The sequence below is a fragment of the Amblyomma maculatum genome, chromosome 7, assembly GCF_055883805.1.
Source record: "Amblyomma maculatum isolate TAMU_Amacu chromosome 7, ASM5588380v1, whole genome shotgun sequence".
Taxonomy (NCBI): Eukaryota; Metazoa; Arthropoda; class Arachnida; order Ixodida; family Ixodidae; genus Amblyomma; species Amblyomma maculatum.
This window is the reverse complement of record NC_139350.1, coordinates 2,951,756-2,968,740: the sequence shown is the minus strand read 5'-3', so window position 1 is coordinate 2,968,740 and position 16,985 is coordinate 2,951,756. Positions and strand designations below refer to the sequence as shown.

General features: G+C 42.8%; 1 protein-coding gene across 5 annotated transcripts in view; it reads left to right on the top strand.

The window, feature by feature from the left end:
• The window catches only part of LOC146182602 (uncharacterized), a 75,296-nt gene extending 60,697 nt beyond the window's left edge, over positions 1 to 14,599 (top strand). For 3 of the 5 annotated variants that reach the window (XM_084608879.1, XM_084608883.1, XM_084608882.1), the window contains 3 exons: positions 2,556 to 2,618; positions 2,694 to 2,829; positions 14,403 to 14,599. In XM_084608879.1, the coding sequence (XP_084465005.1) occupies positions 2,556 to 2,618; positions 2,694 to 2,829; positions 14,403 to 14,418 (215 nt within the window). In that variant the 3' untranslated portion in view covers positions 14,419 to 14,599. Of the gene's footprint in view, positions 1 to 2,555; positions 2,619 to 2,675; positions 2,830 to 14,402 lie in introns of all 5 variants that reach the window. The other 2 variants (XM_084608881.1, XM_084608880.1) reach the window with 2 other exon arrangements.
• The last annotated feature ends 2,386 nt before the right edge of the window (positions 14,600 to 16,985 follow it).

The following is a 16,985-nucleotide window of genomic DNA, read 5'->3' as shown; positions in this document are numbered from 1 at the left end:
TGTGTGGGAATCCAGTCAGTTGCCCTTAGCAACCAACGTTATCTTGCGTTCACATTACATGCCCTGCCCATGCTCATTTCTAGGGGTGAACAGGAAGGCACTTACCCACCAAACAGGTGGCACAGAGAAACAAAGCTACGGCCATGGTAAATTGAAAAATAAAAAAAAAATTATTTCCAGTAATATACAGGAAATGGGCCTCGGGCGAAAAGCTACAACAATAGCTTGAGAGATGCCCGAGGCCCAGTAATGGCAGAGCAACAAGACGTGTGACATTAAGGCGAAGATATACATATATAACATGAAAATTATGAAGCACAGAAAGAGCACATATATACAAATGAAACAGCAAGTTAAAAACCAGCACAGTAAATTAACAGCCCACAATAATGTAACAGTATGCACAAAGCATGGCAAAACGTAATGAAAATGAAGTGACTATTCTTATAATAATGTTTAAGGCAAGGAACGGAAAGTCCAGAGAGACAGTGCGGAATTGATAAAATATAGCTTAAAGTCCTTAATTGAGGCGGTAAAGATGTTTGGGTTGTGTATGTTATAATGATTTATTAAGCATTGAAAAGTAAAACGAAGGCTCTGGTTACCTTATAACGTCCTCGTTCGAGGAACGTCCCATATTTGTTTACTTCTGGTGTGAAAGGGTTTTTCGTAAGGCCTAAGTCCAGATATATTCTTCAAAAAGTCAGTTAAGCATTGAGGTGACAATTTAAGGCTGTGAAGTAGACGATACTCAAATAGTATGCACACAATGAATCCTATATTGCGGAAATAATGTTTCAACGTGGGAAGTGTAGCATGCATCAGCGATCAGTCTAATTGCCTTCTTTTGGAGATAAAGTATGATATGTTTAGATTTCTTTTTGGATGTTGTACCCCAATTAGGTGACAGTAGTTTATGTGCGATTGAATTATAGCGTGACAAATAAGGAGCTTATGCTTTGGGGAACATTCGTTACACAGTCTCGAGAGGAAACCAACAGATCTAGTAAGCTTGCTTTCAATATACATTATATGGACTAGGCTTTTGTGCTGTCTTTTTATTTATTTTGAGATACTATCGGCTCGTTCTGGACTAACATAGGAGCAGTATAAAGGTAACACAGACAACAAAGGATGAGCACAATAAACAAAACACAAGCACCATCAAGTTGGTCAAAATTTCAAACGCTTCAAAAATGGAACTCATCTGTTGTCATTGAATCTCCTGCCATCTTCCTGCAGTTTTATAGGCTGCGATAGCGTCAATTAGTAGTTAGTCCTAGCACTGCATTAACCACTGTCATTCGTCATCTCACCTCTACTGTGTGCCTTTTCGAGGCATAAAAAAAAGAAAATGGGCTGGGATGGCAAAAGGAGACGAAGGGTAAGAATTGAAGGGGGCAGGCAAGAAGCTGCTTCCAGCCAGAACAATTGACGTTTTGGTAGTAGTGAAAAGAAAAAGGAAAGTAAGGAGAAAAATAAATAGGAGAGAAAAAAACGTCATGAGGATTGCTGGATTCTTAAACCAGGAAGAAATGAAACCAGCTGACATGCCTGTCATTTGACATGCTGTAGATTGTCAGATGCAACATTGTATTCTTTATTACCATGAAGAAAAGATTCTGTCTCTATTTAATGCTGTCCAGTTAATATGATCATCACAGCTTTTGTTGTGTCACCATGCTGTGACTTACGAGAAGATAAAAACTTCGAAACTAAGCAACATGGAAATGCAGACATTAGAAACTGATGCAGAATATGGTGCAAGGACAAAAACTTTGTGAAAGGTCTGCAGTCGTTAATATTAAAAATGTTTCACAACCTCTGAAAAAAAAAAAAGCCTGGGAAAGGCGTGACTGTGGATGGTAATTATTTTCAGACTCCAACACGTTATGTAACCTTCGTAATCGCATAAACTTGTTCTAAAACATGAGAACTGAGGAGTTGTCTTGTCTATTTTATTTGAATGGTCTGTTGCTAGCTTTATCTTGACAAAAAAATTGTCGCATAAATGACTGCATGAGAATGAATATAATGTGCACAGATTTTGATTGGCCATTTCACAATTGGTTGCCAGGTTTTCTGTTGTCAACTCACCTTTGAGAGTGGTTATGATTCTTTTATAACAGGTAAATAAACAATAAATAGATCTGTGCCAATGTGCCTCAACTTATTCTCACCAGCACGATATGGCTGTTTCTCCCCTCAAAGTTGGCCTAATATGGCAGAGAACTTCCTGGTCACTGATAGTGTTTCTACCATTCCAGTAGATCCCAGATATATTGGAGCTGAATATTTCCAATATATTGGCTTTATTTTCTCCCTGAAAATTGCCTGTAAATCGCAGAAAATTTGTACAGTAGAGAAAACTCATTTTTCTTGTTCAGTATACTACTGAACTGTGCACCAAGCCCCTCTAAGCAAAGCTTGTCTTAAACTGCGTGTTATACAGCAGAAAAAGTGGTACATCTTTTACTTCCATCAACCATTCTTTTATTTTTTCTGTATCTCTCATCCTTTTCTTCTTGTCACTTCATTATTTTCTTTGCATGCAGCCAGGAGGAGGCCTAAAATACTTGTAGGCAAACGAAACAACCGAGAAAAATTTCTGGTGAAAGGTCAGTGTTGCAAGCAAAATATGTGCTGCTAGTAATGGCGATGTGGGTGTGTGACAGTGCACGCCTGTCTCACAGGTAAGGCCCGGTCTCACAAGCGTTCCCTGCCTGCGTCTGCCCTGGGGCTGCAAAAGCATCACCACCCCAAGAGGGCAACACCCTCAGCCGCTTCCTCGGCAAGTGGCATGAAGAAGTCGGCAAAGAAGCTCTGCCGGTGAGCAAATGATACCTGTCAAGTTCCTGCTTTTCACGCATTCCAGCTCTCCTGCTCGCATGTTTCAGTATGAAAGCAAGGTTGAAGCATAGTATAGCACGTGGTGGAAGAAAAATTTTCCGACGGCGTGGCCGCGCTGCAGCGAGCGCACGGCCGCTTAGTGTGACCGGAAGAGAGGACCGCCGCCAAGGGCAGCACATGATCTGGGGCCATCCTCTCCGCTGGTTCTGCTGGCATGCTTACAGAGCACCGCCGCGCGCGCTGATAATTTTCACTTAAATCAGCAATAAAAGGCCCCAACCTTTAGATATTTCTTTTTCAATATTTACACCCGCACTTCTGAGCAGGTAGAAACTTTCATAACGCTGACTAGCCAAATAACTCAATTTCCGAGCAGAGACGCGTCGTCTGCTCTAGCAGACGACACGCTGCGCTCGCCGCTCCGGAGCGCGCATCGGGTACGCTTCTAGTGGATTGTTGCCTCATCTGGCCGCTTCATGACATCATGCCACCCGAGAAATGCCTGATGGGTGATGGGAAGCTCTGTTGAGGAGTGTAAGATGGCGTGCAAAACCGTCTTGAGCATTCCCTCTGACTGCGATTACAGAGACGTACGTGCTCTTACCCGATGTCTATCTCTCGTGCATTTTGCTGCTGCATGAAGCTCACACCTTTGCGCTAATATTGTCACGTCTCGATAGACCGTCAAGGAGGGCCGAAAGATAAGACGGTTTGATTATTAGACTAGAACGAGTCTTGCGCTCAAGCTTCCTCCTTCTTCCAGCTCGCGCTTGTGTTCCCAGTCATCATCTTTTGCGTCGTCTTCTATGCGGCATTTTCCCCCCTCCTTAGGAAGCATCGTCCCAATGAGAACAAAAGGAAGTAGGAGGTTAAGGTCATCCCGAGTGGTACGGCTTCATACGCACGACGTGGACGACGTCAGCTTGGTGCTGGCGTCACTTTGATGTCGACACCCCGTCTGGCATCACCTCATAAGTGACGTCTGTTAAACGTCGCTGAACAACATAGGGTCCAAAGTATCGCCGCAATAGTTTTTCGGAGAGTCCACGGCGGCGAATAGGTGTCCAGACTCACACTTTGTCATCAGGTTCGTACATTACATGTCGATGTCTCTGATTGTAGCGTCCAAGGAAAAGGTTAGGAAATATTACGACTTCTGCAGTGGGTATCCATCTTCACCTCTCAATGCTATGCCATCTCTGTTGCTGTAGAGGAAATAGTGAGAGTATTACAAACAGTATTTACTTGTACAGACTCCCTTAACGTACTCACAGCCCTTCACACCGGTAATGCAGTCACACCGCTGCTTGGAGACATCCTACACAACATAGCAACTGCCACTGTGCAGGGACTAAACATCAAATTCTGTTGGGTCCCAAGTCATGTTGGAATCAAAGGAAATGAGAGAGCAGATGTATGTGTGGCTCAAGCTAGAGAGAGACAGATAAAGAAAGTAAATGTACCATTTAAAGATTGCATGATGAATTAACTTGGCACATTGTAAACAGAGAGGCAAATGGCAGTCGACATGGGATAATGCAGTAAATAACACTTACTTGATAAAGACTGCATTTGGAGAATGGAAATCAAGTACTCATCAGGAACATTGTAAGAAAATGATTATATGCTGCCTTCCTATAAGACACGCACATCTCACGCACAATTTCCTACTCGCAAAACATAACACATTTATGTGATGCATGTGATGCTCACTGTAGACCACGTCTTATATTCATGTAAAATATTTAAAACACCGAGGAACATGTCACAAAGTTCTACAGCGAACACATTCCTCTACACCCAGCATTGTTTTTAAGTGAAGAGGCCCTTTTTGACTTACCCTGCATTCTTAGTTTTTTTAAGGAAGCAAAAATCATACACAAACTATAGCTCAGAACAGCTGCTGTAGAAGAAGGAAGACACACCAGCCGATTCTATCCAATCTTTACTGAGGTCCCAACATGGCGCTGACACTGCTGCTCAAACCCCATGCTCTCGCACTTCTCCCTTTTCATCTTTCTGAAGCTTCAGGCACCAATCTTCAATAGTTGAAATCTATAAATGCACCAAACTGGTATTTAACTTTGCTCTTGGCACATGAAAGCCTCGTTGCTTATGTACCATTAAACTAAGCACAGCAACTTCCGCTGCGAAGCACAACTCGAATGGCTGCCTTCTGCCAGACTCCCCCATTCACTATATTTCAGAATGGTTTGATGGGCAACACTGCCCGCTGTGGTTTCTCCACTCTTGTCTCTCTTGCTCTCGGTCTTTTTTTTTCTTAGCTGCAGAAACGGCACGGTTGGTAGCAGAGAGAAAGGGAACCCGCCTCTGTGCTGCCGGGTGCAGCCAATTAAAGCCTCCTCACCACTTTACTTCCAGTTGGCACGGTTTGCTCATTCATGTCACCCGTACCAGCATGCATGGACCTTTAAAACACCCAAAATGTGGTTCATTGTAAGCAGGGCACTTTGTCCGGGGAATCATATGAATTCATTTCATCATGAAATTCGTACCAGCCATGTTCGTATCACCCGGGTCTTACTGTATCTGGTTTGCTTTCATGTAGAGGCATCGTAAAGCCATCCGCAAGACAGAACAGAGAGAGAGTCTTGTGCTCTTATCTTCTGTGTTCTGTTTTCTGGGTGGTTTTAAACTGGACCAGTACCAACTCACCCAGTCAGCAGCCTTGTTGAAATACATAGGGGCAGCAGAAGATTGTTAAAAGCAATATAACAGTTTTATCTGGTGGCCTTGTATTTGGATTACACTTTGTGGGTTAAACAGTTTTCTTTCGGCCGAATAATTTTCTTTTTTCAAGTTACTGGTCGCCGAATTAGGATGCAGCCTTTAGGCCTTTTCAGAATGTGCAGTAATACCTCACTGATACATTTTTAAAAAAAAATGCGGGGAAAAAACATGTCATCCTGGAAAACATATGACCCGAACTTCCTGATTTTGGAAAATTTAACTGCTAAATAAAGTACAAAGGCATTTAGAATTGAGATCGTCACTGCTTAAAATTGTAGATTTGCATTTATAGATGTTAAGTATGTACGTACAACTCTTTATTTAGCTCTCACAAAATTCAGTCCATATTTGCATTGCCCTATCTGCGGAGGAGATTAGCAACAAACCCGGTTCACAGAAGGCAGTAACGAGCCTAGATTGCTTCCTTGCTTGATTCCGGATGTTTCGCCCGCTTACACCAATAACAAAAAGAGAAACCATCGCGGTGGATTGCATTTGCCGAGTTTTTTTGGCAATGCTGTGACCCCTCAGATCCAGTGCCTTTCTTATTCAAAAGAATAGTAGTTCCCAAATGGTTCACCCCTATGCTCCTAAGGCAGCGCAAAAGAAGCCATCGAGTTCCTCGAAATTTTGTCGAAATTTTGAACATAGTAACTGGGAAATCATGTTTCCGGGAAAGCATTAACAGGGATGAAATTAGTGTACAGTCACCAACCGGTTTTGCGGACTCGGTGGGACCCCGAAAATAATCCGAATAATCGAAGCCTGAAAAATCTATAAATTTGAAACAAAAAAATATAACCTTTGTGCGAAAAATCAACTTTAGACATCACGAAGATTGCCGCTCTCCATTTCTGTTTATAGCTAAATAATAGGGAGTCATAGCATAGCGTGATCAGCTACTGTGATCTACTTATGCACGCCCCCCCGTGTGCATGCGTAGCTTGATTCGGTATGGCAGGTGTGGGCGCCAATGCACACATGCTTATTGGTGCCGACGCGGCAGGCGTGCGTGCCGTCAGGAAGCATGCAACTCGTTCAAGGCGGCTGTAATCACTATAATCTTCCAATTAGGATATCTCGGCCACTCGTGTCATGTCGTGTCATGCCACTTCGCGACGTACATACTGTGGTGCAGCTGTAGGTCATGCGAATGCCACGAACAAATGCACGTGCAGCGCGAAGCAATACAATTTAGTCTCCATGGTTAATGACGGAGTGAAGACCATGCGATGAAACTCACGGGGAATGGAAAAAGAGCCTCCGTGTTGCACCCCCCCCCCCCCCCCCCTTTCGGTCTGTTTTTTTATACGGATGGCAGTGGCGGCATCGAAAGCCGCGGCGAATGGCGGTCACGTTCCATTTTTAGTGTGCTTGCACACTCTTTGTTGGTCACCACAATGGCAACGAAGAGCATACCATTATTGCCAGTGCCCTAAATGGCAACAATGAACTTAGAGCCACCATGCTGGTCTGTCCTACTTAAATTCATGAGGCCGCCCTTCGTGGCCACAAAAAATCAGGTGTCAGCAACCACGGTGGACGCTTGAATCTATGTCATGCCAAAAAAACGAGCCTTCAGCCAGAAAATGATCTGTACAGTATTGCTGGTGCCAAATTTAGTCCGAAAAATGGAACTTTTGGACTCCAGAGAGTCAGAAATATTGGTCGTGAAATTGTACGCGTTCCTGCGGGGTGCGTGACGGCTCTTGAATGAAGTCCTAAATATTGTACAAGTCCAAATTATTGTGATCCAAAAATTAATCGGCTACTGTAATTCTACAGGAGACATTTTACTGCCCTCGATTTTGAGTGTATGAACTGAGAAATCTTATGATACCGGGTCGTGTATGAATGAGGCTCTGCTGTATATGGTGCAGCTCGATATACCTGGTACTGAGCAGCATGAAGTCGTGGCACGCCCCACAATATTGGCTCCTAGTTTTTAACACCAGAGATGTGAAAGATGGTGGGTTGTGTTAATAAGGATACAGATTTTATTGCAGCTAATAACAGTGGCATGAATTTTGTGAGGTAATAAAATATGGTATGCAGAAGCACGGGCAATGCATTTACACTTCTCTGTGTGGCTGTGTGCAACCAATGAGGCTGACCAAATGGGTCCTGCATTAGACTGCTCATCTTATTCAAAAATTTGTCATTACCATTTAACACAACGCATAACTCCCAAAAATGCATATAAATATAAAAGCAAATGCTGTTTTGACTGTGGCTATTCCTTAGTGCATGCATGTCGCAACAAAGCCAGATTCCCTGTTGGGAACGATTTCTAGTCTGCCTGATCTGCTTTAAGAAGCAGCTCTTTTTTTGAGGCATTGTCGTCACCGGTATTCTTTACATGTGCTGCCATTTTGAAATAGCTGTTGTCAGGTTAAAAGCACATTCTAAAGGCCCAAAATGCCTTTTTGATGAACCACTGCTTTTCAATTGTAACCAGACCAATTGCCGATGTTTCAATATAAGTTGAAATTTTTGTAGAACAGTTAATGAATGACGACCCCACTGGAGTAGATCGAGTAGGTATTAGGCGTACAGTGTATGGAGCCAACATGGGAACAAAATTTATAACTGAATTGCCATATGGGGCAATTTAGCTCCCCAATTTAATATTTTACTTAGCGATACTGCCAAGTATGGCCAATGTTATTTCTGAGAAATTAGGGGGTATTTAACTCTTTCTTACAGCAGAAAAATGACTGTTTTTCATAGGTTTCTGACAATATGTTTTGCTACACAATTTACGAGAAATAGAATGAACATTCAGAAAACTTTTCTTTTAATGCAAATACTCAGTGCAAAAATTGGAACAAATTGTGAAGCATAAAATCAGTTGGACTGGAATAAAAAAGTGTGAATTTACAAGATAATAACCTTTGAAGAAAACTAGTAAAAATGAAGTCTAGAACATACAATATGTCCTAAATTTTTCTTGAAACTTCCCAGCAAAATCATAAAATTATAACACAAATGCATTTTTAAGTAGAAATTGTTTCCTCATACTACCTGAAACAGGCTAATTTCAGCCTTCGATTTGAATTAAATTTTGACAAAAGAGACCGACTAATTGAGCATATCTGAAAAATGGGCAATCAAAATTTTGGTTCGATGACTGTCAGTGCATGCTGATTGGTGTTCAGGCATGTGGCATTTATATCTCCTGAGGAGAAATGCAGTTTAAAGAAGTCGGCTGTTTTGGCAAACCTTTTAATGACTCTCCGTAGCAGCCAGGTCTGCTATGGAGTGTAAATGCAAGGTCAATGCCCGAAGTTAAACTCAGCTAAAACAAAATCCTTCTTTGCAATGGCTGAATGACATGTTCCCATTTGTTGCCGAGGAACTACACATGACAGAAATGTCAATCACGCCATGTGTTCGTCAAGTGAAAAACCTTCTCGGAAGAACGAACAAATCATAGGCAGAAACCGAAATGCACGCACGTGCAGCCGACAACAATGCAGGCTATAGTTCGTGAGGTTTACTATTGCAATCAACCTCTTCTGAGTCGCTGCTGCTAATAGCACCCAACAACTCTGCTCCAGATGCAACCAATTTGCCCAAAACAATTTTCTTGCGAGCGAGCGCTGTTCCCGAGGTTGATGCCATGCTAGAAACATTTTACGCCGCAACCTGAACTTCAAAGGTGTTTGAATAATAGCTGCCACGCAAAACGAAAAATACAAAACATGCAGGAAACAAAAATATGGTGTCTCAAGTACAAACTACAAGGCACAGTAAGTCCGTTAGAGCACGGGGGTGTGAATTTTTAGCTTCAAGTTTTTCTATCATCAGCAATCTAATCAGAGTGGCATCGTAACGAAAGAGCTAACTTAGTTTGGTATGCAGCTCAGACACAAATGCATCCAAATCAATAAGTGGTATTTATAGGGTTGATATTTTGTGCCACAGAATTGGAGGAGGTCAGTTTACATCCCCATTCCAAAGAAAGGCAGTGCCAAAGATTGTTCCAACTACTGCACGATCGCGCTTATTTCGCATGCTAGCAAGGTGATGTTGAAAATCCTCCAAGGTAGGCTGTAGCTGTATGTGGATCGGGAGCTTCCGGACGTGCAAGCTGGGTTTCGCAAGGGCAGAGGAACTAGAGACCAAATTGCCAACCTTCGCTGGATCATGGAAAAAGCAAGAGAGTTCCAGAAACCCATTTACTTCTGCTTTATTGATTATGCGAAAGCGTTTGACTGCATAGATCCCAGGAGATTGTGGCCAACTCTCCAAGAGATGGGAGTTCCAATTCAACTCATCGGTCTCCTCAGAAACCTGTATGAAGGGCAAGAGGCCGCAGTCAGAACTGGGCATGGTCCTACTGATTGGTTTCCGATTGAGAAAGGAGTGAGATAAGGCTGCATACTGTCGCCATGCCCATTTAACCTATATGCTGAGTGCATCATGTGGAAGGCCGGTCTGGACGAGTCTTCAGCTGGAGTGAAGATTGCTGGGAAATGTATCAACAACCTTAGATATGCGGATGATACCACTTTAATGGCAGAAAGTAAAGTGGAACTCAAGAGACTTCTGATGCGCATACAAGAAGAGAGTGAGAAGTTTGGGCCTAAACTGAACATTAAAAAGACAAAGATCATGGCGTCTTGCCCTATCAAGTCCTGGAGCATCAATGGACAAGAAGTGGAAGCTGTGACAGATTTTCTCTTCTTGGGCTCCAAGATTACCTCGGAAGGAGACTGCAGCCATGAAATTAGGAGACGCCTGCTTCTGGGAAAGAGAGCAGTGGTTAGCCTTGACCGCCTAGTAAAGAGCAGAGACATTAGTCTGCCAACCAAGATCCGTATAACTCGTGCTATGGTCTTTCCAGTTGTGATGTATGGATGCGAGAGTTGGACTGTGAAAAAGGCTGACCGCCGAAGAATTGATGCGTTTGAAGTGTGGTGCTGGCGAAGACTCTTGAGAGTTCCTTGGACTGCCAGAAGATAAATCAGTCGATATTGTCGACCATAAATCCTGACTGCTCATTGGGGGGTCAAATTCTAAAGTTAAAGCTCAGCTACTTTGGTCATCTGATGAGAAGAGAGGAGTCGCTGGAGAAAGATTTGATGTTGGGAAAGGTTGAGGGTCACCGGAGAAGGGGTAGGCAGCGAACGCGATGGCTAGATGGCATCCTCGAGGCACTGCAGATGAAGTTATGTGATGTTAGGAAGATAGTGAGAGACCGGAAGGCGTGGCGTGACATGGTCCATAGGGTCACGAAGAGTCGGACACGACTGAACGACTGAACTGAACTGATTTTGTGCAGGCTCATAAAATTTTCAGATGAAATGCTGGCACAGAAGAAGAAACTGTTGCTTCTTTCATCATGACCTCATCATTCCTTTTATTAACTCTGTCAGACTGATAACAAGATATCACTCAATTCAGGATGGGAAATCCATTATCAGGGATAGCTGTTTGCTGCCATGCTTCGCTCAGTGCTAAGATGTCACAGTTACTGCTTGCTGAATATGAGCAGTGTTCATTATGGCTTGGATAGTAGGAAATGAAGCTGATAGCTGAAGTGCAGAGCATGGTCTTCCAGTGACAAGTATAAACATATTTACATCTTTGCCATTTGATAGAAGTTGCTAGAGCATACGAATCAGCATCTTGCAAGCATTCTAGGTTGTTTGCGTATGGTACATCAACACAAAGCTTCAACGCCACTTCCTCATGCCTGCGTTACAAAGTAGTTTCAACTAATTTTTAGTTCAACAGTGGTTCAGCTTCCCAACCAACACTGAACAAAACAGTAGTTTTAGTGAGACCCAGTTTAATCTCTGAATCATGTGATCTGGTCATGCATGCAAAATGTATGAATGGAAAAAGTGCAGTTATATTGTTACTAATCTTACATATTGTTTTCATTCATTGTATCATTAAATTACAATTTCTGTGCACATTTTCTGTTTTTGAGAATGTTACAACAGAGTATCACACAGGCGCAAGGCAATTTATTTGAGGTGTGTTTGGCTTTACCACTTAGTCCTAATTTTTTCCGTGCTGCTTTGCGGGCTTTAGCATTGACACTCAGCCAAATCAAACTCATTTGATTAGCAAAATTCAATATACTAAAAGAAAAACATGCATATTGTTTGCCTGTTCCCAAGAAAGGGAAATGAGAAGTGCAGCCGAAGCTTGTTTGATCCACTTCCGTAATAAACCGCACAACGACATGACTTTGGGAATGCTCGTCGAAGCTGCTCATAATTCACCAGAGGCCCGTTTTTGTGTTCGTGATGGCCTAATTTACAAGTAGAATTTCACCCCCGGAGATGCGCGTTTACTTCTTCTCGTTCCCGAAAATTTCCGAATTCCTGTTCTTGAAACGATGCATGACGACGCCACTTCTGGTCACTTCGGTTTTGTCCAGACCGATACTCTGAGACAGATGCAGTACAGTCAGCAACTGCTTCCAAATTTTTTCTGCGGTTTCTCGTCCTTCGACACGGTTTGCGCCTCGAGTTTTAATCAGTCACCATTGACGACAGTTTACTGCTGATGTCATTGAAGACCTTCTTCACGTCTGTGCATGCGATTTCCATCATTTAGCGCCGTGCCACCCCTAAGTGAACGGCCTCGTTTAATGCACCAACCATACTCTCACCACTGTACTGGCAATGTACATCAATTTCCACCAAAGAACTGGGATGACATCCTCCCTTTTATCGCGTAGGCATACAACTCAGTGCAACATGACTCTTGGAACATGAACCTTAGACTCTCGGTTCCTGTAACTGAAAAACGCCCTGCTACATACTCCGTCACATACATACTTGGAGGGTCAAATTTTAAAGTTAAAGCTCAGCTACTTTGGTCATCTGATGATAAGAGAGGAGTCGCTGGAGAAAGATTTGATGTTGGGAAAGGTTGAGGGTCGCCGGAGAAGGGGTAGGCAGTGAACACGATGGTTAGATGGCATCCTCGAGGCACTGCAGATGAAGTTATGTGATGTTAGGAAGATAGTGAGAGACCGGAAAGCGTGGTGTGACATGGCCCATAGGGTCACGAAGAGTCGGACACGACTGAACGACTGAACTGAACTGACATACTCCGTACATAGCAATATGAAGGCTAAAGCCTCCTGTGTGGCATTTCTGCAAGAGACTATACCGTATCGTGAAGAGGCAATATGCCACAAGGACTACAGTTGTACGTCACCAAGAGAAAGTACCTTAGCCTGACTAGGTTGCATGACCTTCAGTGGTTTAGGGGCAGACCTTTATTTTGCATTGTCACCCGTTGCACTATAGGGAGAGGTTTATTTTGTGCACTAAAGAGCATTGCACAAAAGCAGTTTTACACAGTGATGCTTTGAAAATAATTGAACTGCTTGATTTTGTCTTGGCCTGTGAAAGCAATTTTTTCACGGGTCCTTTTCAACCATTTGAAAGTCTGGCCTTCCCTTTCATAGTACCCTGCAAACTGAAGTTCTCATTGTGATGATATTAGAAGCCTCATCAGAAGTTTGGTCGTTAACTAGAGTGAAGTGCAGTCATCAGATCTGAAGTGACAACCATACATTTCAGTGTAATATCTCCATTGTGCTCATGTTGCCACCTCTGGGCACCTTACGGTGCAAGAATGATGCACAACTCGATGTAAAGGCATTCGCAGGGTCTAATGCTTTCTCAATGCCAATGCATAATTAGGTGCCTGCATCTGTGAATTTCCTTTACATTGGTATGTTAGTAATGTTTTGTAAAGTGTGTCTACAAACCTCAAATGATAGACCTTCTTCCTTTGCTTTAGAAAAAAATCTCTGAAATTTGTGCGTGTGTCGACAGTGAGGCCACATTTTATTTCTGAAAATATTGTGGACGATAGTTGATAAAACTCAGAGTGGCATTTTGTGCCTGACCAGCAATAAAACAGACACCGTGACATCAATGCACTGCATTTATGAAGATCTGACACGAGTTTTTTGCCTCACTTCACTGGTTTCAGAGCGTACCTCGTATTATGTTTGGAACCGAGCATTTTTTTCTCCTCGCTGCTGAAGGTGCCTGCGGTGAACTTCACCACAAGACTACTTTGATGACCTTTGGAGGTGTTAGGCATGCTCAGGGAATGTAGATGGTGGCCATAAACATGGAAGAAATAGTGCCATCCATTAAAGCACTGAAAAGTTAGTTGAAGTACAGAAAAGGACAGAAAGGAAAACAGGTACAGGACTGAAGATTTGAAGCACTGGTGGCCACTGCTACAATGCCTTTGCAATGCTTTTCTATGCTGGACAATGTTGTCGGCATTTCTACAGTGCTGCCTATGAAGTAATGCCTATACAGCCATTGTTCCCATATTTTTACTTGCCATTCTTCTGTGCTGTGTTGTTCTTTCCGTGGTCTGCTTGAACCAGCTGAAATGTCATTATAATCTGGTTTTTATTTTCTTTTTCATGCAGTCTCAAAATTCCTCCCATCATTCATTGCATTTGTTCTCACATTACATAGATTTAAATGTGGTAAAGTAAGTATGCTGGCTGCTTTCTTGTTCTTGCAGATGGTTAAAGTGATGCAATTTCAGTTTCTAGGTTTCGTGCTACATGTAGGCTGTGACAACCAAATGCCTATCGTAATGTGTGTGGTGAGGGGGGGGGGGGGGAAGGGGGCTTATCCTGTGGAGAACTGGCTAAAGATGAAAGGGGGGCTAAACTTTTATAGCAGAATTTTGCACAACTGATTTTCCACCCAAAACAGTGCCATTGACTCTGTATTTGTGGTGAAAAGTTTGTACAAGTGTAATGCTTAATCCTTTTTTGGTCTGTTTTTTGGCAGGGCTGCCGACAAGTAAAGACAAGCCATCCAGTTACCCCAGGAACACCATCGTGGAGACATCATTCTTTTTTACTTCTCTTTTGTAGCCACTGTTTGCGACATGCTAGCAAGATGGCATGCTGCTACAATTCACATTACGCATTCTGATGATCATGTTCAGTGTAGTCGTTACTGCATTAAAATTATCACCCCATCTCAACTCATTGTGGCATTTCAGTATTAACATCTGTTACTATGAAGTGCTAGGTGTATAATTGAAAGAGGTGAATGCATACTTGTTATAGCCGCTTTCTATGGCTAGCCTTTCAGTGTGTCTGGTGCTCCTAGCTGTGTAGATGCATTGAGAAACAAATTTTATTGCACTTCTCTGTGAACACGTACTTAGCCCTTGGCATGCTGTTTGACGAAATGGCAGTTAATGGGTCTAAGCAACACTGAGTATGGGCCCAGACCTAATTAGGCCTACGTACCCTCCCTGCCAGGCCTTGGCTTTCAGGTAGGTCCAGACCAAGCAAAGCGTGCGAGCTTGACAGTGCAAAATTGTTTCAAGCCTGAGTGGGTTTTCTGGGTGCAAGGTTGGGTGTTCAGGGCCTCTGCGAACGTCCAAGTGAAAAACAACTGATACAGCATTGGGTTTAGTTCACTAATCCAGTTTCGGATCCAATTTTCTTGCATCAGGGTTGAAAATTTTAAATATCTACTTTTCCTTTTTAGTGTGGTTTTCTAACTGGACCTAAATAAATATTTCCAGTTAACTTTTTTTCTCTATTCCTTGATGCAAATCACGTTTTACAGCTATTCATGTGATGCTTGTAGTGCCCATTTCAGAGCAGGCTCATAGTGTGCATGACAAGAGATATTGAGCTCATTAGCTTGCCTTATCACTGGGTGTTATGAGCAGGTACACCTGCAGAAAGCTTATTTCACATCTTTGCGGCTTGTAAAGAACAATCAATGGATAAACTACCGTGAACTTGTTTTCTATTTATTATGCGGCAAATATATTTGTAAACATTTTAAATTCTTTGACCGACTGCAGAAGGAGCCACTTCATAATGTTGTGGTGTCTCCCATATAGCTGCATCTGCAGGCTTGTGTATTGGTCGCTTCTCAAGCAGACGTTGCAGGTACTAAAACACCTTTATGAAATTTCAACAGTTTAATTTGTTTCCATGCAGTACCATGAAATGCCCGTTCAGAGAATTTGGCATTAGCATTGTGAGCGGGAAAGCATGGGTGTCGCTCTGGAAAGTGACAGCCGGTTACTGATTGGTCAGCGGGCTGCGTGGCATTGCAAACCACATGATATGGCAGATGAGGCCAACTAGGGCTCCTAGTTTGAGAGGGGAATCAAACCATCCAGGACTCTTAGCCAAGGGGGTATCCCTAGGCTACATAAGCATATCTGTATGGCTTCAGAAAAGTGGGGGTCTTATTTTTTAGCAAGAGCTATATTGGCCACAGTCTCGACATGTCGCCGTGCCTGCTCGTGCCTGTCCAAAGAGCAAGTGCCTGTCTGAAGAAGAAAAAGAAGACAGATAACTTGGTAGTTGGTAGAGGTGAATGACAACAGTGAGTTGCTAGGACAGAAGGTTTGTTCAAACATTGTGATGGCAGTGTGCCCTGGAGTTCGACGTAGAGATGATGTCATACCCCTAGAAGCCTTCTACACCCGAATGAGAGAACTTTGTGCAAAAGCCATGTCTTTACTTTCAAGCCAAACCTAACGTAGCCATGGAGATAACTCTCACGTAATTCCAGGTTTAACCACGAGCTAAACCACAGCTAACGTTTTCACATAACCCAGTATCCTAATGACTTCACAAAATTAATCCAAAGCCCTCCATTATGGCACCCCTTTCTTTCCGCTTTCACTCCCACCTTCCTTCCTTCCCTTATGATGTGGTTCAGATGTCCACAGAACACGTGTGACAGATACTGTGCCTTTCCTTTCCTGTGAATGAATTTTTAATATTATATTATTATTATTATTATTATGCTAATTAATATGTGCTGAAATTAAGGTTCTAATGATGAAGTGAGCAGATGAGTACATTATGTGAATGAGGATCCGTAAGTGGAGCCGCAGATGGAAGCCGTTAACAATGTCGCATCGTACGCTTAGAGTGAAGCTTTAGTGCCCCCTCAAATTTTTAATGCGAAAGCATTAAAGGTCCCATTCACCGAAAAGATCCGATTCACTGAAAATCTGCTGTTGCCGTTGTGAGCAAGAAATCATGTGCATGGCGGTAGCTGGCAGCTGACATGGCCGCGTACAAACTGGACGTAGGGTTGCCTAACGTTATGGTTGGCAGGAGCTGCCAGCACGGGCCCCTCTCATATTTTAGGTATGGTAGGGTGATATCAGTCAGTCATCCAGGACCCTTGCATTCATGTGCATATGGCTTGTTTAAAACGGTGGTTTATGTGTGTCTGGTAGCCTACGCTATTGCAGCTCTAAAAGGGGTTCTGCAACATAATTTGAGTGCATTATTTTGCTTGTTTGTTGCAGTTGAGTTATGGTGATGCTATTACCATCAGTCGTAACACGCTTATTTTGGTATGTAATATTTTAACTTGCTC